General features: G+C 40.5%; 1 protein-coding gene across 1 annotated transcript in view; it reads right to left on the bottom strand.

The window, feature by feature from the left end:
- The window catches only part of dpp10 (dipeptidyl peptidase like 10), a 91,462-nt gene that overhangs the window by 6,953 nt on the left and 60,307 nt on the right, over positions 1-24,202 (bottom strand). The window contains exons 6-19 of the mRNA XM_030081279.1: positions 19,947-19,999; positions 19,654-19,735; positions 16,122-16,242; positions 14,154-14,308; positions 12,908-13,005; positions 9,891-10,014; positions 8,541-8,579; positions 6,022-6,129; positions 5,039-5,130; positions 4,404-4,451; positions 4,067-4,188; positions 2,188-2,232; positions 409-507; positions 191-260 (exon numbers count right to left, since the gene is read on the bottom strand). Of these exons, the coding sequence (XP_029937139.1) occupies positions 191-260; positions 409-507; positions 2,188-2,232; positions 4,067-4,188; positions 4,404-4,451; positions 5,039-5,130; positions 6,022-6,129; positions 8,541-8,579; positions 9,891-10,014; positions 12,908-13,005; positions 14,154-14,308; positions 16,122-16,242; positions 19,654-19,735; positions 19,947-19,999 (1,256 nt within the window). The remainder of the gene's footprint in view (positions 1-190; positions 261-408; positions 508-2,187; positions 2,233-4,066; positions 4,189-4,403; positions 4,452-5,038; positions 5,131-6,021; positions 6,130-8,540; positions 8,580-9,890; positions 10,015-12,907; positions 13,006-14,153; positions 14,309-16,121; positions 16,243-19,653; positions 19,736-19,946; positions 20,000-24,202) is intronic.

Raw genomic sequence — 24,202 nt, 5'->3', positions numbered from 1 at the left:
TGGTGCATGTAAATGTTGCCACTGCTAGGTCAGGGGTCTGATTACCGCTGGGACTTGCCACACAAAAAAAATGCACAAGCTTTCTGTCCTGTAAGATTGCCTGGATAAAAGCACACATTTTATTTTACCATGTTATTCTAAGGTATTTTTAGTATCGCGCCATCACAAATGTATGACTATAAATACATACATCATCAAAAGCAGGCCGTAGTGATGGGAATCAGAGAAGTCTGGTGGGTATGATATCTTCAAAGGTAACTCTGGAAAAAGAAAATATAAGGATATTAAAGCATCTATCTATCTGTCTGTCTGTCTGTCTATCTATCTGTCTATCTGATTTGCAGTCCATGATTGCAGTACAGATGATTAGATGAATATAGCTTGTAGATAGTCATGATTTCCTCTCACCAAAATGCTCCATTTGAACAGTTCTGAAGTCAGTCATCTGGATCCTCTTATACTTCAAGGCTGCCTTTAGCAAAGAGTTGTTCTCAAGGATGTAGTAATCTGTAAAAATGAGGAAATGGAATATGTTTAAGGGATGAAGGAGTCCAAAAAAACGCTTTCAATAATATTAGTGTCATCGCATACCAATGACCAATAGCAGTATGAGGATTTGTATTTAGAGCAGGAGATATAATGAGATAAAATGAAAAGTCTACATAAGATGAATAAGATCTGAGTCTCATGGATTGTTTTTTGGCACGGTGTGATTTTGTGGTAGATTGAAAAGGAAATGTGAATACAATCCCAGTCCTGGATTTCTTCTCTCTTCAGGGCTTACTGTCTGAAATAAATGAAATTTCTTGCATCAATACTACTCTTTTCACAAAGACTTGTTCATAGTGCTACTGGCTACTGCACATACTCTCTTTTTTGTACTGCAACATTGGTGTTCCACAATGGTATAAAAAAAGCAGAAACTAACCACTTTCCAACAGGTGGTATGTGTTTTGTCAGGACTTCTAAAATACCTCAGTGTTGTCAAATGTGCTGGAAAAGCACATTTGCTTTAAAGCTTTAAAGCTCGATATTGCTTGTAGTTGGGCATGCTTGAAAGAATTCAAATTAATAATTTGCCACTGGCCGTAATTTAAGACATGATTTGGCCATGGTTACCACTGTAAAAACCAGTAACCTGAATAAGGAGAAGATAAAAGACAAAAGGCTCCATTTCAGAGAAGTGTTTTACCCTCAGCAGCTTGCTGATGCCCACCCAGAACGGGATCCCTGCTATTTTCTGCGCACACAGTAAACAATGACTCCCTGTTTTGGCCATTTCTCCATTCAAGCCATCTGAGAAGCAACTAAATGAAATGGAATTCATCCAGCATTTCTAATGGAAAACCCAAAATCAATAGACGTCTCATTATGAAACCGCCAGGGGCCTTGAGTTCCCAGCTGTGGATGGAGGGTCTATCCAAATAACCCTGGGCAAATTGCTTGCTTTTCTGCAGCACAGCTGTTAACTTTTTGGGAAAAACTATTGATAGACATACAGGCATGGATCACAAGGAGAAGTGTGTGTGCTATCTGTTTGAGACAGAGAGAAGATGAGATGAGTATATTAGCATGTAGGTGAGTCAGTGTGTTTGGTCCATGTGTCTGAGCGAGTGAGAGCATAAGTGACAGCATGCACTTGTGAAAGGAAAAGAAAGGACAGAAAGAATACAAAGGGAGGTCTATGGCTCCCCGTTGAGCACCATTAAACCCCCGTGGACTGAAAACAAAGGGAAAAGGTGCAGTGTTTGTGGCTTTGTGTCTTAGTCCAGGTTATCACAGTCATGTGTCTTGATAGACTTTGGTCAAAAAACCTTCAAGATCTGAGCATGTAGGAATATGTTTTTTTTTTTTTTTTTTTTTTTTTTTTTGTTTTGTTTTGTTTTTTTCCAATTTCTTTATCTTTGAGCAGTTGGCTAACAGTTGGCTCTGACAGATTGTCTTAATGGAGCACTCCAACTCCTTCAAAGGGAAACTTTTTTGATCCTCATAGAGAAATTCTGAAGCTGGAGATGATTCAGCGTCTTGCTCAAGGGTCCTCCCAGCACAGCACACACTTGGCGACACAGGGACTTGAACCTTGATGCTCTGCTGCTCACGTCCAGATTGTCTCTCTAACAAATGGGCCACCCTGTTGCCACTGATAAAGATTTTCATGGCATTTCATTCGTTCCATGGAGCTCTTACTTGCATTGCTGAGGCTGTGTAAGATCACGGTAGGCGCTCCAGGACCTAAAGAAAACAACGAAGAAAACAAAGTAAATGTATTTTATTTTTCTTTTTGTGCTGCGCAAAACACTATCCTGTAATCCTTTAAATTACTAAAGGATTATGCATGCCTAGCATGATGAGTGAAGACTAAATTCACAGAACAATGACTGATAACTTCAGTGCACCTCAAACTCTTAAGAGAAAAATGATAATGCTGCACAATAAATATTATGTCTATGCATGCTATGTTGCAAAGTGGCATCTCTAAAGCGGTATACAAAAGATACAGCAAGTAATGCAGCAAAGTGCCTTTCTTTGTGTCACTGTTTAGTCTGTCACCTTCTTTACATTACCTATACCAGTTAGGGGGCTGAAGGTCATTCCTGTTGCCTGTCTAATAGCCCTGAGCTGTCAAATTAAGTGAATTGTATTGTGTGACAGTTTACCAGATACCTACTCAAAGGTTAATAGGATAGCAGGTTTGCTTAATAGCTCAGCTGTCAGTGAATCACTCCCCCAGCATACACAACCCACCCACCCTGAATCACATCTCCTCACTCCCACCTTCCTCAGATAGTCACTCTAGTAATAAATAAATAAATGAATAAAAAGAAAAAAAGTAGCTCTTTAGTTCTTCTTTCATTTCTACTGTTTTACTTGCCTACACTTCTGGTCATTTGTAGTGATGGTGCTCTTAAATTCTTTCTGGTGTTAACGCCCACTGTAAGTTCTGCTGGATAAGAGTGCCAACTACATGCCTACAGTATAAGAAAAAAATTTCTGGTGTGTAATTTGCACCATGCTTACACAAGGAACGTGGACTTAGAATTCAAGGTTTTTAATAAGCTGCAAAACATTCAACGCACCTGAAAAATTGTTGCTCCATGAACGCTAACAAGCTGGTTTCTACTTGCCTGCTTGTGTGGTTGGAAAAGCCTCATGTTTATCGAGGCAGCTGTGGCACTGGTTAGACAGACTCCAATTTTTGTGCTTGTGTCACACAGAGAAAATATTTTGTTATGTGTGTGTACCTGCGTCAGAATGGGAGACCTATCAGAGGCATTTTATGGGGGGAATTAAAAGATTGTGTTGCACTTGACGAAAAAGAATCGGGGTTACGCTGAACTTGCCTTCTAAAGATAATGTGGGTTTTCTTTTTTTGTTTTATGGCTTGTGGGCGAGAGGACAGTGTTCTTGTCCAGTAAATCACCGTGCCAAAGACCAAGCGCATCTGAGCATGAAGCGCTTTCATCTGCTTAAATAAATTGAAACAATAAACAATACGAAGCCCTGGCATCTTTTAAATAAGCTGCTCACGACCCAGTAATGCCACCTAAAGCAATTATACACAATAGAGCGGCTAATTGTCGTAATTTTATGCTTCTCATTTGGAATTGATGGAAGATAAATTTAAGATGAATACTTGGAGGGTGTCAAATTACTACAGGCACACCCCTGACATCTGTCAAATGGTTCTGGCTTGTGGTGTTGATGAAACAAAATGGTTGAGTAAATTGGAAACATAAAACATAATATTGTCGCATTTTTATTCCAATCAGCCATTAATCTCCAGTGGATGTCATGCTTTTGCAGCTATTTTATTTTTTTTTTTAACCAAAAACAGAAAGCAGAGATTACTTTAAGTGTAGCTCCAAAGTCTCTGAGCCCTAATGCCAAAAGCTTGATCACCTCTTGTTTTTGATGTAGACTTACGCATACGTATAAATAGTTACTATGATCTTGAGTTCTTGTTTTCAGGTCACTAGGCTAAGGACAATATAGGGATGATAAATTTGCCTGCTTTTAGTCAGAGGAGGAACTGGGAAACTCTTAGCTGGGCTATTAGCTGACCTACCTTTACAATGAAGGATGATGTGCTGATTCGTGGGGCTGATGTCAGCATCGAAGTACAGACAGTGGGCCTTGTTCAGCTCACATGTTAAACACCGGCGAGGGAACAGACCCACGGTCTTAACACTGAAAAAGCATAGAGGATAGTTTCTCAGACAGCCTGTAAGAATCAACACGAAGGTCCACAAAACCTTGTTTAAATGTGCGTAAAATTATACTGACTTGAAATCAACTCATTAATTGTTTAGTATTTGTTCACTCAGGTTAATCTAGCGCGGTTAAAGCGTTAAGCAGCTGTCAAAAACAACTACGGTCGAGTAATTGGATGTAAAACAAATCACCTGAAAAGCTGTCGTCTGCGTGGTGAGCCCTCTGTACTGAGGAAATAACTGCCAAGAGAAAACAAAGACACTGAGTTGTTGTCAGAGTAAAGAAGGTATGCTAAATGAAACAATGAATTAAATAAAAGAAGCTATGTTAAACTAAACAACGAAAGAAATAAAAGTAAAGCCATATAATAGTGCAATACTTGGAGGCAGCGCTTCCAGGTTACATTGGAGTCACATAAATGGGTTATATGCGGTCACGTCATGGTGTGCATGTCTGCATGAGGGTGGCATGGAAGTGCTGATAATCATATGACAATTATATGACAAATTAACACTAAAATTGACTATTAACCACAAAAATGAACAGCAACCCTGCCAGCCTGGCGATTCATCACTAAACGCCCCCAGTAATAATTAATGGCATGAGCTAGTTTTTGCATAGCGTATATTATTCACAGGATCCAGAGGAATTCATGTTTATCATCTGACAGTTTGACTGTAGAGATAGCAGAATATTGATAGACTAAATGTCACAAAAATGATGACAAGCTGATAACTAAAATACAAAATGGAAGTTAACATTTGGTTTATAGCCATCCAAACCATGCACTTTAATTCTCTGTGTGTGCATCAATGGTAAGACTCACAGGTTGTCGTTGTTCTCATCGTAGGCGATGATCTTGGTCACCTCCCAGTTCCCCGACGTTAGATGCCGGACTTCATTCTGATCTGCTCTGAACTGAGGGAAATGGGGCACACAGAGGAGGAGATAAGCAGGACTCCAGTATTCACCAGCATACACAAGTTAGTGCTCAGCTCCAACCTGATCGTGCAATAAATGTACTGATTTTTATGCCAACAGTGTCATTTCCTGTATTAATGTGAACCTGGTGCACTCCATGTCACAACTGTCCTGAGGCTATATTATTTTTGCCAGCACACTGACCTACTGCTCCTTTTTGGTATTTTTTTTGTTGCAGAAATATTTATCAATTCTGGCACATTCATTATTACAGGGATTAAACTAAATAGGCTTATCTAATGATTCATTCCTCCAAAGAAAGAATGCCGCATTAATTCTAATCTGGTGTGATAAGTGATCTCCTAATTGTAATGCTACGAAATAAGAATCACCATGTTACATAAACAGCAGGGAGACCATCCTCGGCTCTCCAAATTTGTATTCAAATCAGTCAGTTCATCTCCATTAAGTTAACTGAAATCCGACATGCAACCTCTGGATTTCATTGGCTGTGGATGGGGAATTGGTAATATCTGCACTCATGAGGACAGGCTTTTCTTGTTGGACTTTGTGCTCAAACTAGTGGGGAGGAAAGCTTCATAAACTGGGCGTGACAAGTTTCTTATGATTATTTCAATACTTCAATTAGCGGCGGTTTCAACAATAGCATGATAAATAAGAGATGCTGCATGTAATTTGCTCCATTCTCTGTTAAACTTGCAGAATGTAGAGGAAAATGAAACAATCCTACTGAGGCTCCGGTATCATGCAGCATCTATCCTGTAACCATGAGCACTCTAACCACATCCCTTGTGTATGGAAGCTGTGGCCGCTGTGCCCTAAATGAATGGAAACTTTATTTCATGAGCATGCAGGTGAGATCTTAACCTGTGTGGTGAACATGGCAATGTGATGAAACTCTCCACGTCCTCCCTGCTTGACTGGGACCGTCAGGAAGAATCTGCTGCCGTCCCTGGAGAACACCGGCTCTTGGTTCTACAGAAGCAAAGAGACATCATGAGTCTCGACTCCACACCAGACCAAGTCATTTTTCTGTGCTCGGGTAGTAACATATTCATAACTAAATTACCAAGTATAAACAGTTAGGTGAGTGCCCCATCACTATACCACAATGCACAAAAATCAAAACCAAACACTTTGGAGTATAACTTTCAGAATCAAATTTTAAAGTCGTTAACATCTGTTATTACAGAGCTAAGTTTAATGGTTGATTTTGATCGGTCAACTGAGGAATTCTATGGTTGGTTATAAGACCATTGTCAAGCTGCGACCTCATCACCTGCTGTTGTGTGTGTTGTAGGCTAATGCCAGCAAGCTAGATAAATATACTAAGGGGAATCAGCGGCTGACTTGTGACACCCAGTGTCAAAAAGACATTATGAACCTCCATCAGCAACATTACTGGGCATCAGCCACTGTAGACTGGTAACAGTGGAGCAAGACACTTTCCCCCAGTTCAAGCAACAGCAGCTGATCTAGTGAGTTTCTCATCTAGCTAGCTGCCTGGCAAACCTTGACAACCTTTTTACTGTCATTTCTTTGCTTTGACTACTTATATTAGTATGGAAACATCTCTACAAACGAATGTGATGAAGTATTTTTTTCTTAGCAGCAGCTCATAGGCCCATAAAACAACCGTAAAGGATAAATGATTATCCTCTGCTGAATGTGTGATAATCCACACCGAGGTGGGCCTCTATCAGAAAATACTGATTTTCCATGAGCACCATCCCTCTGCTGTGCGCCACATTTTCACCTCCCCAGCCGTCATGATTTTTTAATACAAGACCACCTCATTGTGGATTAACCTTACATATAAATGTGGCCAACAGGCATGGCCTTGGCTGAACCATAATGAGACGTGCACTGTCAAATTCCTTTTCTCTTTCTCCACTTATAATCTTTAAGTAATAATCCCCAGTATTTTCATATATATATATAAATAAAAGCACATTCTGTACATCTCTAATGCTGACTGTCATAACACAATAGTGATTCTACTTGTTCTAAGCACCTGGTGTGTGGTCGGTCTGTTTTTGGAAATTTGCTTGGAAAAGAGCGCCACATACAGAAACTGAACTTCCTCAACAGAAAATCATCAACCCACATCATTCTCTACACACTGTTTGATTAACATGTGATCTCTGAGAAATGCAGTGCAGAAACACCACTGAGATGTTGCCATAATGAAAGAGCTAAAGAATGAACAAATGAACTCTTTAAAAATAGCCTCCAGTTTTGTGTCCACTCACACCCAAATTGGGGCATGTTATTTATTTATTTATTTATTTATTTTTCACTGCAGCATTAGGCAGTGCTGTGCTCGGCTGATATACTTGACAAATTTTAATTCCAAGCTTGTGAAATCAACACTCCGGACTCCTTATCTCCAAATAACACAAAGCAAATTCTGCCTCAGATGGAGACAGTTTACAGACAGTTTCTTTGGCTTTTCTTGGAAGCCAGACGTCTGTGGCCTTATGTGATCTTACATAAAAATCCGTTGTGAAAGGCCCTCTGCCTGCTCATGCCACAACCTCACAGTCAGTGGACGAGGATCTCGCAGATTACCACTTTAACAAAGACAGGCATGTCCATGTGGCCAGATTGTCAAGTGGTTAATTCCAGCACCGCTGGAGCCAAACATGTATCCCTGCTGGCCTACAGGATCCAATCCTGCCAGATCTTTCTCTCCTGTGCCTGCCCCACTCTGCTTTCCAACTGGCTGAAAAGATTTAAAAAATGCTAACGCAAAGTGGACTGCCACTCTGCTTTTGAAAGAATAAAAGTAGGGCCAAGATAAAGGTGTCTCATTCTGCACAGAAAAATAATACTTTAGCTTAATTATCCCACTATCAAGATATATAACACATGGCACAGATATGTTTTGCCCTGTTGTCTGGCTGGCCTTTATTTGATGCCAGGCTATTGGACTCTATCTAGGTCCAGTGGCTCCCCTGACATCACCACACAAGCTAATATAAATCTAGGTCAGCTGCACTACACTCAGGTTCATTGAAATTCAACAGTTAGTCAGTGCAACATGACTCAGTGCACTGCATAAAGAAACATCTTAGCCTGAGCTGTAAAATATTATTTAGTCAAAACAAGTAAAAAACTGACAATGGGGTGGAATAATTTCTAAGCTGAACTTGTTAAAGCATTTTCTGAACAATACCTTGATTTTTAGTCAGAGGTTTGCAAACGCATGGAGATAAATTTGAATGATGTCAAGTGAAATTATAGCACTGGGGATTTTTTTTCCTTCACATTTTTAAGAAAGGTGTGAGGATTTTAGAGTCAATTCTATAGGTTGAATTGCATGAACTTGATTTATTTGTTTTTTAGCGGTGCAGGCATTTACAAGAGTGTGTAACATGCTTTACCTGTTTTGAAAGCCAGAGCTCAGAGCTTTCTTCATGCCTCTGAAAAAGAAAGGGCAAAATGTCATAGACTGATTGATGTTAATTCATCCAGATCATGAAAATCCTCCAATCACATGCCCTAGCCAGGATTTCTTTCCAAATGGTCCTTTACATAACAAACTGTTAACAAAAAATTCAACACTAATTGTTTCCAAAATAGAGATTCTTCAGCCTCATTACTATTTGGTGAACAAAGGTTTTAAAATTACACTGTAGATGCAGTGTAATTAGGTTCTTTTTTTTTTCTTTACTTTCAATTGAGCAATATATTTGTGTGTATGTGTCATATTTTTTTTCAGAATGTGTATAACCCATTTTTGGAGCCTGAATCCCCTGCCGTATAGTGGACCCTTTCAAATAGCCTTACTTCTCTTCATTTACTTTAAAACACCACTGGGGACACAATTCCCAATCTGAGCTCTCATTTCAAACCCACGGCCGTGAACAAGAGCCAGCATCTTGGCAAGGGATTCTGATGCTGCGTCCAGGCCTAAGCTGCCTCTTGGCCGGGCAGCATGTTTGTTTGTGCTCTGGTCAGCTGTGGGAGTTAACCCAGGAACTGTGGATTTGGAAAGTGGCCTGTCTATCCCCACTGTTCCACAACAGGGTCGGAGCTGCTCTGTGCTGTCCACAGATAGAGAGGATATCAGAAGTTTTTCTCAAGTAGATGTGCTGCTATTTCAGCTAAGTTTGACTCAAGCCGAGCATGAGCATTTGGCAAGAAAGTTAATCAGTTAAACAGTGGAAAAGAAAAAAAAAAAGTCTTACAAAAATGCTCAAGTTATTTTCAGTCCAAAAAATAATGAATGCCATGATGCTTGCAAATAATTTCATAAGCCTTTACAAGCCCAAGGTTTTTGTTATGGCATCTTTTCAACAATAAAGCAATAGCACCATTTACAAAATGGTGAACAAAAAGTGAATTAAAAATTAAACTATCGCAAGTACAAGTAGGAGCAAATACATTACATGACTGGTAGAAAAACTCAGAAAAAGAGTATCACCCTGAATCCCATGTCAAGTACAATAAATCTAGTAGCTGTACAGCAACTACTAGGTTTCTAACTTTGCCTTTATCAAACATAGACCTTGCTAAGAGCACTCCACTAGAGATCAATACACTATAGGCACAGCTTAAGTGTTACATTTGAAAGGAATATACAAGGTAAAAGCATAGCAATAGGAATGAGGTATTACTGCTCTATTCATTTAGTCAACAAGGCAGTGGCCTAATAATCTCCCAGTTCAAACATGTCAGGACTCCCCCCTCCCCAAGTCCCCCCACACACAAAGACATGCACTTGCACACACCTTGACGCAGGCTCCTGTGGTGGTGTCACACACAGTCAGGATGGAGATGTTCTGGGCTCGGTTCAACCACCTGACTGAGGTCTTAGTCTTGCTGATCCACTTGACCATGGTCACGTAATGTTCCCTAAAGAAAATATCATAATAGCAGTAGCTATTTCAAGTTGTTTCCATGCTTTGAAATAATCCTAACTCTATCCAAAGTGATGAAACACTTTTCTGCATCTAGGAGATGCAGTGTAGTCTCTTATAGGAGAGGTCTACTTTCCCCAAAGCTACAGTTACACTTTTATCAAGGCTGCTTTGATCATCCGATATGAAGTGGTCATGCTCACATTGTTACTAGAAATCTACAGCATCTAGACATTTCACATAATTGTGAAATGAGCACAAACTCTCAGGCATGAATAATGTATGATTACATTGCTTCACCATGAAAGGTGGAGGAATGTAATGCAAGTTTCACTGCCACAGTTTGGCCAACAAAAATAATTTGCCATAAGGTTAAAGCAGCTTTAATCTTGTGTTGATTTTGGCGGACAAAAGCGGTATTATTTCCCGAAATGAAGGCTGCATTCCCCATTAGAAACAGCGCCTCATGTCTCAAAGATCTCGATCTGAACTTGTTGTGAAAACAACTGAAAGAAAGACGGCAACATAACATGTGAGAAGAACCACTTGTGTTTTCATCCTGGACCATGGCTGACCCCAGCATATGCTTGAAGGTTTGGCTCAGCTTCACTAAAAAACACAGAAAATTGCAACACCTGCAATGAGGATATTTTATGCAAGGCAGAAGGCAGGAAAAACACAGTACTGTTTTTGCTTTGGAGCTAACTAGCTCAGGGTGACAGCTCGGTCAGGATGGTGGGCAGAGGAGCCAAACATGACCGAGGGAAGCAGCAGCAAAGGCCTGGATAACTGAACAGGGATCTGACAGCTAAGGCTACATGTCAGGGATACATGTCAGTATGTTAACATGAGGCTACCCAACAGGTTTACTTCATTAACTTTAACTACATTAACGTTAAACTACTACATTAAATATATTTAATGCAGAGCCTCAGGGCCCTATCTTGTGCCACCCGCTATCCGCTGCCACTACCTGCTACCCGCAAATTGCGGATTTAGGAGGTTCCGCTATCCCTAAACGGTATCTTGCGCCACCCGCTACCTGCTATCCGTTATGCCGACTCCGTCATTTGCGCCTGGAGGTATGTCCGTGGGCGTGTTTCATGCGCTATCCCTAAAGTTGCTATCTTGCGCACACACTTTAAAGTTTGGGCTGTTAGGAGAGCGCGCCCAGGTGGCTTCAATGCGCGCCCCGACGGAGCCTCACCACGCACACGGTCGGACTGATACCGGGACGCCGCCGGAATGGACTGAGTATATTACTCATATAGACTGTGTAGAGGAAAGACTGTTTTAATTGGACACTTACGCCGGCACGTTTTATTGTTTTATCATAAGCCAGCAGCTGTGCTATATTTTTTATTATTATTTTAATATTTTATTTGCCCAATCTACGTTGTCAATAAATTAGTTTACACATAGTTCCACCTCTGCCTCTTGTGTGTGGTGTGTGACCTGGAGATTTTACTCAATCAGTACAACCTTGTGACACGCCCACTTGGACACATGTGGCTCCACCTCCGAATTAACTCGCCTATAATATAATATATAATATGTATATAAAGCCACCTTGCTTTAGCCTCAGTAGAAGCCCTGAGAAAATCTACCTCCCTCTCTCTATCGCGGGTTTAGGATTTAGGATTTAGGATAGCGCATCCTGCCCTTAAAGGCAATGGCACCTGGCACACTGATTGGTTTAACTGGCGTAACGCCCAAAACACGCCTATGCATAATATAGCGGGTAGCGGAGGTGTTTTGCGGATAGCGGGAGGTGCACAAGATAGCAACTTTTACGGGGGAACGCCTCTTCCTAAATCCTAAATCTGCAAATAGTGGGTTTAGGGAGTCTGGCGCAAGATAGGGCCCTCAGTGTCAGATCTCAGTGTCTCAACTGGACATATCTAGCCTGGGAAAAAAATAACCATACACTCTTCCGGTCTGTATGCTATAAATGGTTTTGTCTAATTCCACCAACCCGGTGACAGGCATTTAGAATAACTACATAGAAACAGCCTCATTAGCTCATGTAGGTCATATAGAGGCATCACTATGAAATTGAGACTGCTTCATAACCAATTTAAACCTCCTTGCAGTTGCTTTAAAGTAAGGTTTTGGTTAAATAAGTAAAACTGGTAAAAACGAACACATCACTCACAGTAGGAAGTTTTATTCATAGGTGGAAACTGAGTCTGGACCACTGGAGGTCAAAACTCCCACCCTGACCTCCAGATCCTACTTTCCACCACATTTTTACATGTAAAACTACTGCCTGTTTCTAGCTGTGTGCCCCTCATGTGATTCTTCCATGGTGGGAAAACACATCAGCACATTATTTGCATTATAAGACATTGTGTGCGATGTCACCAGATTTCATGAGACCAGGCTGTCAAGATGCAATCCAGCAACAAAGAAAGCAATGCATTCAATCTAAGGAGACGGAGTGGTGATGCAGATAGAAATTTAAATAAGTGCAGCCAAAGGAGATGCATGCAGCATGCAATGATGCAATCTCATGAGATTTTGACGTATATAATAAGTTCTCAAAAATGATGTTGAAACGACAAGTGTGACCGTGGCCATTGTGAATAAAAATTTTTATTTATTTATTTATTTTTTCACCATATCCTTGGTGGGATTTGATGGTCTCAATGTGTCCTTCAGTTTGGCTTTTTAGCAGTTTTCATTAAAAAACAAGGGCTACAGCTACTGTAACCGCAATGCAGGGGCACAGCGAGCCGTGTAGGTTTTCCCCCCACAAATGCAAAAAGCGGCTGGTGAAGAAAAATAATTAAAATTCAAACTGTCAGAACCTTCCCTTCAAGTACTACGCCAGCTGATGAATAAACCTGAAAACACATGCAGAGACAGGGGATAGGAGCTCGTCTCACCGCAGTTTGAGGCTCTCTGGAGGTGTGAGCTCCAGGGTGTGTGTTGGCCCGTACAGATTGACCACATACAGCTTCGCCACTGGGTTGGGTTGGCCAGCCTGCACACAGAACCAGTAGTCCAGAAAAAAAGTCATGTATCATTGTAATGTATTTCTTTTTTAACATGACCCAAAACAGCAAGTGAAATCAGTCTTGCTGCACAAAAATGTAGAGAATTGTAATTAATAAATGACAATAGCAAAGCACAGTAATTTTTTAAATAGCAGCTCTCTTTTTGGATCACACTGCCTATACAGTTATACAGTTGTGTATGGGTTCTACAAAATTTTCATCCAATAGGAAGATACGGAAATTGCATACACAGGGAAGAAGGAAATACAGTAAGGCAAAGCACCAAGCAGATAAAACTTTTTTTTTTCCTGGAACAACGATGGAAAGTTTTACATTTTGGGAGGTTGTTCCATTCCATTGCCATCCTAGGAAACAAAAACTCTGCCAGCGGCTAGCTTAGCCAGGAAGGAGGGGCCAGCTTTGAATATTTTGTTTACAAACAGCAATCGAGAAATCCTTTTCATTTTGCCTTTAATTTTCTGTTTATTCACTTTTCAAGCAGTTTTCTAGCACAGCTAAATTCAGAAATAAACAAATAAATATTCCCAGAAATGCAAAGTACGCTGTCTCAGTGTTTTAGATTGTATTTTTTCCTTTAAATAAATGTCACTGCTCCTGCATTTAAGTGTTGTTGGAACTGATTCATCAAGACAAAGCACCAAGTCCTGTTATCACTCCCACTGGGCCACAGAGTTGTGGCAGGGAAGCAACACCAACAGCATCAGATATCAATGTCAGATATCTTTTACCAGCTAAATGTGAGACCGCTCTGTGCTATTAAACCATCAGAGAAGAGCAGGTATAACTTAAATCTGGAACAGCTGTACTGCAGTGTATTCACCTGTGTATGTATCCAAGCAAAAGGTTTATCAGCATGTCAATAAAAATCTCTCTCAGTTAATGGAACCTCTCTCCCATTACAGTATATAATACACTTACAAGACAGTAACATTACAGTGTAAGCACATTTTTTGAGTGCTCATACAGTATTTGTGTGTTATTATTGTGTGCCTTCCAGATAAACACTGACGCATAGCAACAGATCAACAATCAAACTCTTGTCCATTCCTGGTGCTGGTGACAACAAATTTGTATCTCACCCATTTGGCAAGTGCAGCTTCTCAGCAGTGCTCACCTTTGGGTATGGGTACTGCTTCCCTTTTGGGTATGTCAAGCCCGTGAAGCGTGGTAATGCCATGTTGGGCACAAGGCTGTCATTAAGGACCAGGAAGGCTAATCTCTCTCCATCAGGTGACCACCAGTGTGCCACATGGGTCTGAAGGATCTCCTCTGTTTAGGAAAAAATGCATCAGTTAAGCAGCTTTCTTTTTACAAGGAATGATCTTGAATTTATCAAAAAAAAAAAAAAAAAAAAAAAAAGCAAAAAAACAGAGTTTTACTGTCCTGCAGGACAAATTAACCATAATGTATTTGTTGGGGAGGTTGATAGGGTTGTTGATCAATATCAGTGACCTTCACCAAGTGCTGAGTTTTCTGGCTTTTAAAACTCACTTTCCAGCCAGTGCTGCTTTTGGAACAAACCCTCCACCCCCTTCACATTTTGAACTGCTCAAACATGGGAGGACGGTGCTAAAACTGAGCGACCAGTGTCCCAATTAACATGTTTCAGATGCTCTCAAACCAAAAAAAAAAACAAATGACAAAGCATTATTATTATTATTACAGTAATTTGTATCATGACATATCCCCTCTATGCTTGACGTTTCTGTTGGATCTCTGCTTTAATTAGATAGTTCATTTGTCTCTGTTGTGAAAATGGATTTTATTAGTTATGTCAATTACAGGCCACAGAGAACTGCTGATATTGCAATTCTTTCATCACCAATTAAGGTCATTAATTTATGCCCTTTTAAAAGTATTTTGTATCTACTGATCCAACAAATCCCACACAGGACACTTGAATAATACTGTAGCACAGTTATGCATATTTTATATTGTGTTTAGATGGCACGAATGAGAGCCAGCCATTATTCAAGCGGTGTGACGGGCATGAACCCTTAGTCTCGTTACATGTTGAACTGACTTCAGAGAGATGTAAATAAACAGAAGAGGACAGGATTTTAAGCATTAAAACAAATAGGATTGTATTGGATTGTGCAAAAAGCCATGCGACCCAGTGGAAACATCATCAGTATTTGTAATACTATAAATATCTCTGTATACCACATCCATATCACTGACACAATGTTTATGTGAACAAATCAACTCACCCTAATGGAGGTTTTATAAAATGTCAAAATGGCAGTCCGATCTGTGTAAACATTACAATATGGAAATGTTTGTGGCTGTATTTAAACATAAATGTATGAGAAACCAAAGATGATTAAATTTGTGACAAAAATGTTAACTGCAGTTGACTTGCAGTTAGTGAAAATATGGCCTAAGACAGCTCTACACATTTGCTCTCAAAATAGACAGAACTGGTTACCCCTTTTCTTGTGACTGAGTTTCAGTATTTCAATATTCAGTGTTCTTACTGTTGTTGTGCATGTTGGGGAAAGATGACAAAGTGTACAGAGTGAAAAGAGTACAAAAACAATAGTGTACTTTGGATAGTTATCTATTAAATTGAAAAAAAAAAAAACATCAGAAAGTAGGAATTTAACTTTATTTTTTACCCATAAAACACAAGACATGGGCAATCTCTCAAATAACACTAAGAATGCCGCATGTTTCCTTTAAACACATACAGAATAACTGATTACAGCCAGATGGGAGATATATTTCCTTCATCACACATTACCTTTCACCACTATTTTGGGGTTAACATATTTCCAAATGCAAAAGTTTACTTTAAAATGAAGTTAGATGTCATCATTTGTACCCGGCAAGGCTTAACATTGTTGCAGAGCAGCTTCTGTATATCTAAATCAACTCAAACGGATAATACCAGAGGCCATATTGTGTGAAAATGTTTTCTGTGTTTGTCATTCAGTTTCTCTAAAATGGTTTCTTAGCATTCTTCGCATCTGTCAGTCAAACAAAGACACATCGCTTTTGACACGCTTTGCTGTGTCAATTCAGCTGCTCCCTTGGGTTGAATGAGAAAATATCCCTTTATGCAAAATTAGCCAATATTTACCTTCATAGAGCCAGTCAGCGATCCCATTGAAGATGACCCCATCCTTCCCTGAGGACGTTAATCTGAGGGAGTTACTCTTAACGTCTGATTGGTAGTAGATGTTATTTTCAAATATGTAGATCTGTAGAGAAAAAAAGAATAGCACACCAGGCACTCTTAGAGACTTAAAAAGTAATGACTGATCACATAATATAAAAGGTTAAAAGGCTGAAATGATCTTCAGACAGACTACCCCCTCTGGACTGAAGGTATCCTTTTGGTCGTGACCTTAACAGGACCTGACACTGTGTCAAACGTGAGTATGAGTCAGTGATGAAAGCGACTATCTCCCATCAGAGGTATTTGTGGAGTAGAACCCTCCAGTAAATTTAGCATCCCAGGCTGAATGGTAAAGTTAACATCCTGTAATCTGGATCTTCTGCTCAGTTTTGACACTATCAGGCATTTAACTTGCCAACACTGCAATAGTTTCATATCTCATTGTCAATCTGCAGCTCAGCGGTGTCACTGGCGACACATTACTGATTCATCTTAGGCCCGGTTCATGAAAGCTTTGACACTTGCTGCTCTAAACTAAACACTCAATGCCTGGCTGGTGTCTCTGAGAAAAAATCCTCCGGTCAAAATGGCACAGGAAGTGATGTGTTCCATTTGAGGCAGAAGCAACAGCTGTTTGTTTAGGGGGGGAAAAACTGCAGAAAATAATACAAAAGAAAGACACCTGAAGCGTCTCTTTGCTGTAACGTAGTAAACAAATTATGTCCTGTGCAAACCAAACCAAGTTGCTCAAACCAAATTCTACCTCAGATAGAAACAGTTTGCACAGAATCCTTCCAATTCCAAAAACCCAGACGTCTGTGGCCTCATGTGATCTTAAAGTACATAAAAACCGGCCACTAAAGACCCTAAGTCCTGCACTGCCACAGCCTCACAGTCAGCAGGGCCTTCTGCCGTCTGGATCGAAGGCATTGAGACATAATCACCCCAGAGCGAAGCGTATGCATATTACGCAAGTCTGAATTTTTTTTCACTTCGTTTTTTTAATGACAGAAAAAAAAGTTCCTACTTCAAATACACCGTCTGCAGTTACAACGTATTATACTTTGGGTGGGTTCGTCAGTACAATGATATAAGAACAAAGGTCGAGAATAATCAGCCATTTGAGGTTTTGCTGTCACGGGTTTGATCTTTCAAATTATAAGGAAGAGGGAGCTGGAAGAGTTTTAGGACAAAGAGTTGGGATGTCAATGCTAAGCCCTTTTAAAAAAAAATACTGTGGACTTTTTCATGCTATTATCAGAGTGACTCATTTCCCGTCGCCTGTATGCCTTTTGGTTTTATTCAACTACAAAGCAGCAGCCAAATCAAACCTCTGATGTGACAAACTTGTAATAATGCAGTCCATGGAGGAGATGTGTGTCTCTGCAAACTTATAGCTTTTGCTTAATGAGGCATTAAAAAACGCTGCTTTGTGAGGAGTCGAAGGCTGGTTATATAGGATAGGCAAGGCTTGGCTACACTACCACTAAAAACTATCATCAAAATCCTTGCTCGCACTTTTTTTTTTTTTTTTTTTTTTTGTTTATGTCGGTAGTCCCGCCTTAGACTGCACTTCTCATCAATTGCTAAAATCCTCCGTGGTTACATCCCACCTCATCTCAAGCCTCTCAGCTCAAGAGGAGCGTTTTATCCCCCTGAAAGTAGCTCCTTTGAAATAAGATAAGAAGAAGAAGCAAGTTTTACTCTTTGAAATGTAGATGCAAAAATCTGTCAGACTCAATCACAATGAAAAAAGTTTTCTTATCCACTTACCTATTTCAAAAGATAGGAAATATTTGTAAAATATAGGCCATCTACAACCGCCCACCCCCATTCCCCCTGGGCCACAGACTACCACAAAATAACAACAACAACACAATAATTAAGGAACAGGGGACACTCGCAAGATGAAACACTCACCATGGCTAGCCTTTACATTTTGTGTTTCAGAGTTTGTAAACTTGCTAAAATTAGCATCCCACTCCACAAGATACTGTATACCTTGTCAAACTATGTACCATATATAATGCTCGAGACCCTATGATGTCACCTGCAGACACCTAATTTATATTTGAAACTTAACATTGTGGCACCTTGCTAATGAGAATACACCTAAAAAAAAAAGAATTCCCAAGGAAATAGTTGCACCAGCCTCTCACAGTCGGAGCCTCCCTCTCAAGACACACATGCAATGTCATTGTTTCGTGAGTTGCACTTGTGGCTAATGATGCAGCGTATGCCACTCGAGAGCTGGAAAGCCTACACATCTGTCTACCTCTCACCTCCTTATCACCATAATGGCTTCCTAATGGAGCTGTGCTTGATTTACGCTCAAATATTCCATGCTGAAAGTTGCAAATGTAGACAAAGGGACTCCACTACACTTGAACCTTTTAGCTGTCAACAAAATGGCCTCCCCATCTGTTCAATGCAGCTACATAAAGAGGTATGATGGAAGCAAATTAGCATCTAATTAAGGTCCATCTCAAAGTGAATTTCAGTACATTATGCATCAAGCTGGGAATTCTAACCATCAACAGCACGCAACTGGAGACATCTTTTTGTTTTCCCATGTGCATGCAGGTGTTGTAGGCGGCCAGGAAAGGACAGCGTGCAGACATCCTAACCTGCTAGATTCCTCAACAGAAACTGGTGGAGCTGAACTTCAAATGACTGTGTGAACTTTCCCAATTCACTGCATATGTGTAATAAAAAGCAATTCAAATTTAGCCAAGTTTACCACTGATTTACTGATGTGTTCTTGTTATTGGGTGTGTGGAATGCACACAAAAATTATGAATCAAATGCCAAATGCCTGTTTGTTTTTTTTGTTTTGTTTTTTTTTTTTTGGTTTGTTTTTGATTTTTTGAAATGCCAAATGCCTGTTCTTTTTCTTTTTTTTTTTTTTACTTCATTTAAAACATACAAGATTTTATAAAATGTCTATGTCTACTCACAACGACCAACACATAAATACCAGACACGGAAAATAAAATAATAATAACACCTTTTCAGCAAATTAAGACCTGGGTTTCGTCCCATTGCATCTATTTGTTTGTTTGCAGGATATTTAAAAAGTTATGCACATATTTCCATGAAACTTTGTGAAAAGGTTGATCATGGAGCAAGGAAGAACTGGCTAATTTTTCACAATGACTGGCCACAGCAGGGTGTGGCAGTGGGCGTGGCTTCATATAAAGATGCGTTTAACTTTTGAACGGATTTACAAAACATCATGAAACTTGGTGCAAAGGTTGGTCATCTGGCAAGGAAGAACTGATTCACTGACCAAAAGGGGGGTGCAGAGGTGGGTGTGATTGACTTTTGGTGAATATCCAACATGTGGAACTGGCATGTCTTGACCATTGCACAGTATTGGCAGAGGTGCTACTGAGTGCTTTCCAGTTTAGAATAGAAATCCTGATGCGGACAATGAGAGTGTGGTGGGAAAGAGGCTGAGGACACATGTTTGAGGGTGTTTATGTATGCTCACCAGTTGCTGACCCTGCACTCCCCAGGCAGCGTGCTGCAGCACAGAGTTCACCACCTCAGGAGGGTCCAGCTCCCACACTTCCCTAAGAAAAAGAGCACAGGCAGTGTTATCACATCTGGTGAAAGGAAACTCACTTGACAAATGCCAGTAATTATTGGCCATCACAACATCTCAATCGCAATTTTGATTGAGAATTGCATTTGCTGGGGTGACTTACACTTACTGTCTTCCCTGATGCATTTTTTTCAAGACTCATGAAGTCTGCAACTGTAAAGGAGGAGAAAACTACGTACCGAGTATGAATGTTGTAGATACTGTAGGAGGCCATGAAGGAATGGCGGTAAACCTGAAGCAAAATAAAAAGAAAGAAAGACGGGAAAAAAATGACTGCATAAAACATTAATGGAAGAAGCAGCACCACAGATAATAACATCATAAAAAAAAGGCAAGGAAAAAGGCATCAAACAAAATAGACTGCTGGCTGTTTTCAGTGATCGAATCTGGAGACAATGCAATTTGCATGGGTGACAGCTGTGGGACGAGACATTTTAATTCCATCTGAGAAACCCATCATCACCAAGTGCCGCTGCTCTGAATGCCCGGGAGAGAATGAGAGGACAGGAAGAAAGAGAGGCAGAAAGACAAAGAGAGAGAGAGTGAGAGAGCGAGACCAAGAGAGAGAGAGAGAGAGAGAGAGAGAGAGAGAGAGAGAGAGAGAGAGAGAGAGAGAGAGAGAGGGATCAAAAGTGCCTGTGACAGTGGGGTGCATGTAAAGCTGTCTGGATTCCCCCTGGAGAAGCTGTGCCTGACATGATAATAGAACTCTGACCATGGTTAGTGCTCAGGCAGAGAAACAGACTGTGTTTTTGCATTTTATCATAAAGATGACATTCATGCACACAGCTCCGATACACAGCCTGGGAATCTGTTACAAGAGCCAAATGACATATGGATTTCTCTACCTTTCAAAGCACCTTGGGGACAGGCTTGATTGATAAACCTTGTCATTTTGGGTTCAACGTCCCTTTCAAAACAATTCAACGAGTGAATTTGTTTCTAAATTCCCACCAAGAAAAAGGTTCCTCAACTGATTAAGAAATAATTGTGCATGAATGCTGTAATCATTAGTAAATGAGCTGTAATTTCTATTTACATTTCTAATTGATTGAAAAAGAAATTAATTGAACCTGGCTTTGATGTAAATTGTTTTTTTTTTTCTCCAAACTTTGGTACAGACAAGAAGCCTTGTGGCATAGAAAAGAAAATGGGGTTGAAACATTATCTAGTTTGCAGTGTGCACGTTCTGGCTACTTTCAATATAAATGCACATGCCTTAATGGATACAGAAAGAGAGAGAGAAATTAAAAGAAGATTTACATGATACTTCATGTTTGATCGATCTATTAGACTGGTGACCAAAAAAAAAAAAAAAACCTGAGAGAGTGTCCTTTGGTGCAGTGAATTATGTATAACAGTTAAAGGTTGTGGTAGGGCTTAAAAGGAGGTCTAGGCATAAATGGTGATGGGGCTGAGATTGATGAGTGATTGAGGCTTTCACCACAATAGCGGTGACAAGGTGAGATGAGTTATCCCCTGAGCTGGGACAGTGGTTGGTCTAATTCTCATGGCTTTGACAAATGCCTGTGCCCCCTGTGCCATTTACCAGTGTTGGATCAGTGAGGTACAGGAAAAGGCTGCCAAAACAAGACTCTTAGACAAGACTTAAGACATGGAACCATTCTGTGCCCTTCCTTTTGTGATAATCAATTGATTGCAAAGGGTGGGAATTCTTCCACCTTCCAGTGCATCTATAGCCACAGAATGTTGTTGACTCAGCTGGTACAAAAAAGGTGTTTTGCCCAAAGGCACTTTCACATCTATAGGACCTTGTCCAAAACACAGTAACTTTTTGGAGGAACCAGGAATCCTTACCCCCCTTCCCATGATTCCCTCTTTGCCTCAGTGGGTCAAGTTGGGCCTGGAAACAGTCCCTGAAACCAAGGTACTGAATTCCTAAAGACCATCAGGATAGAGTTTTAGTGCTGAGGGTTCCTGATTGGCTAAATATTTAACAAAAGCAGCACAAAAGTATCAGCCCTGCTGTTTAAAATGATAAAGAAAAACATATCCTTCGCCTCAATTTGCGACCGAATGCCACTCACCACAGCTGATTTCTCTACGTAAAACTTTCCTCCTTTCGGCTTTCACTTTACTAGCATCCTCAATGTCATTTTTGACCTCTGCACGTCTCCTCTCAAAAATCAAATGCAAAAACAGCAGAGTGGTGATTCATCAACATAACAATGGCTACAACCTTCTTCATGTTTACTGTTTCGCCGTTGTCACACACAGAATGAGAGCACACCTTATCTTAATTTGCATTATGTTTGTTCTCAGGGATGCAGTGGAAACACAAAAACACAAAAGCATAGGGTGCTTATGCTTTACCCCCAGAGCCCTCTTCCAAGAGCAAGACCTAAGAATTTTGGTCCTGAACTTTTGATGGAAAAGGAGAATTAAATATGTATGACCTCTCAGCTCGAGGGTTACCTTGCTAAGCAATAGGTCACACTCTGGCCCATCATGTGTGAGTTCTCCTCAGTTAGATGCTTCTCACAGTGGATATGTCACTCTGATGACAGGTGTTTATAGAAATGTCACAATGACATTCACATAAAAAGCTAATTTCCATGCATGTTGACTTTATAGATAGATCAAATCTTGCAGCCAGATTATCCAGACGAATCTCAAAAGGCATGGCTGGAGCCAATGGAATATAGGCATAAGTGGGACTAAAAGGCTAAATAAAGGAACATGCAGGAAAAACAGAAATAAAGTGAGAAAAGGGGGGAAATTCCAGTGTTTATTTATTTATTTATTTATCTATTTCATTTATTTATTTATTTATTTATTTATGTTCAGTCAATGACAGTAGTTCAGATTACAGTAGAATACAGTCATTGACATTTAATTGATCCCCTTGGAGGAAGTGGGCTGTGTGTGAAGCAGCAGAGTGTGATAAAGATATCACACAATTAGAGAGTCGTGAAGATAAAAGAACACACTGAAGACATTAAAAATAATACCACAAATAAACAGCATCCGGTGTCTTCATTATCACAGGCAAATGTGCAAGTAGCAATCATTAGCTATGCACATGATCAGATGTAAAATGTGTCCAAACACATTTCAGTTTTCAGAAATACTGTATGTACCATTTCATATTCAAGAGAGATGCGCAGGAACATGCACAGATCAGAACTGTGCAAGTCAGGCAGACACACTGAGTGGTGCAGAGCAAAGAAACAGAGAAAATGGTCCAGAGAAACCAGCCATCAGCACCTTTTTATTTAAGTAAGGCTGTTGTGGCAAGAAGCATTGTGCAACTGGATGGCATTTGGCACAAATGAGCACTCAAGGTGTTTGTTGCTGCACCTCAGGGGGGACGAGCCAGAGGCTAAAAGTGCTCCATGGCTGCATCAACTCATTGCAGGCAGGCTGGGAGGTATTGTCCAAGATGCTATTTGTTTTGGACCCCATCTTTCCCTCCACTATCACCCCAAGGGCAGTCCAGTCCTGTGACCAAGCTGCCCTTTTTTACTGTGGTGTTGCACCTACTGGCATTTTCCATCTAAATGCGGCAACAGTGCATTGACCATTACCATCTAATGCCTATTGGCCATTAGAGGATGTGGGGTAGTCAGTTGCACATATGTGATCATATGTCACTATAGCGTGTTGGACCAACATACCACCTCCTCATCTGTTCCCCGGGTGTTGACAGGTGTCAGTGGTGGCTTGCTCCACTGGAAGTCCACTGCTGCTCCTGCATGTTACTACTGTGACATTAAGCCACAGGTATTTCTCATTGCACCACATGATGAAGCTAAGCACTGGGCTCCTACTGTATAAGCCTCCTGTTTAGCCTCACAGATGCATTGCAATATTGAGGAGTGATCAGGGAACTTCAAAGCGAGGGGGTTGATTGGTGTCAGCTTGTGAGCTCATTAGCTTGCATTTGATTCCCTCTCTGTGGTTGTGGCAAAAGGATAGGGAAACCGAGTTAATCAATTTGCAGCACTAAGCAAGTAGAATTCACTTCAGCAACACAGACAGAGCGGGACTGCACTAGCAAAGTGGACCAGTAAGGATGGGCGGTACCACTGATTTTCTTCTCCATCTGATGCCAAGTAATACTAACGCTAGTATCCCGATACCTGTATCGATACCACTTCTGTCAGGGAACACTGCACGACTCTGGCACCAGAAGTGGGGGTACTTGCCTGCCCTCTCTCCCCCTCCTCTGATTGCCTCTGCTGCTCTTCTAACCCCTCACACTCTTTCACGTGGTAGACTGACTTTTGAGACATCACATTTTAGTTTATTAGAGTCAAATAACTCCAAACAACACTCTTTACTTCTTTATTTTATCTTTTTTTATTATTATTATTGTAAAAACGACCATCCTCCTGTGTAAATTCCCCCCAGTATATTATGCTGATTCTTCTCAGCTCATGGGAACTCAGAATTCCAACCCTTCATGTGTCCC

Source organism: Myripristis murdjan, chromosome 21 (genome assembly GCF_902150065.1).
Source record: "Myripristis murdjan chromosome 21, fMyrMur1.1, whole genome shotgun sequence".
Lineage (NCBI taxonomy): Eukaryota > Metazoa > Chordata > Actinopteri > Holocentriformes > Holocentridae > Myripristis > Myripristis murdjan.
The sequence above is the reverse complement of the archived record's forward strand: the minus strand, read 5'-3'. Positions and strand labels throughout refer to the sequence as shown.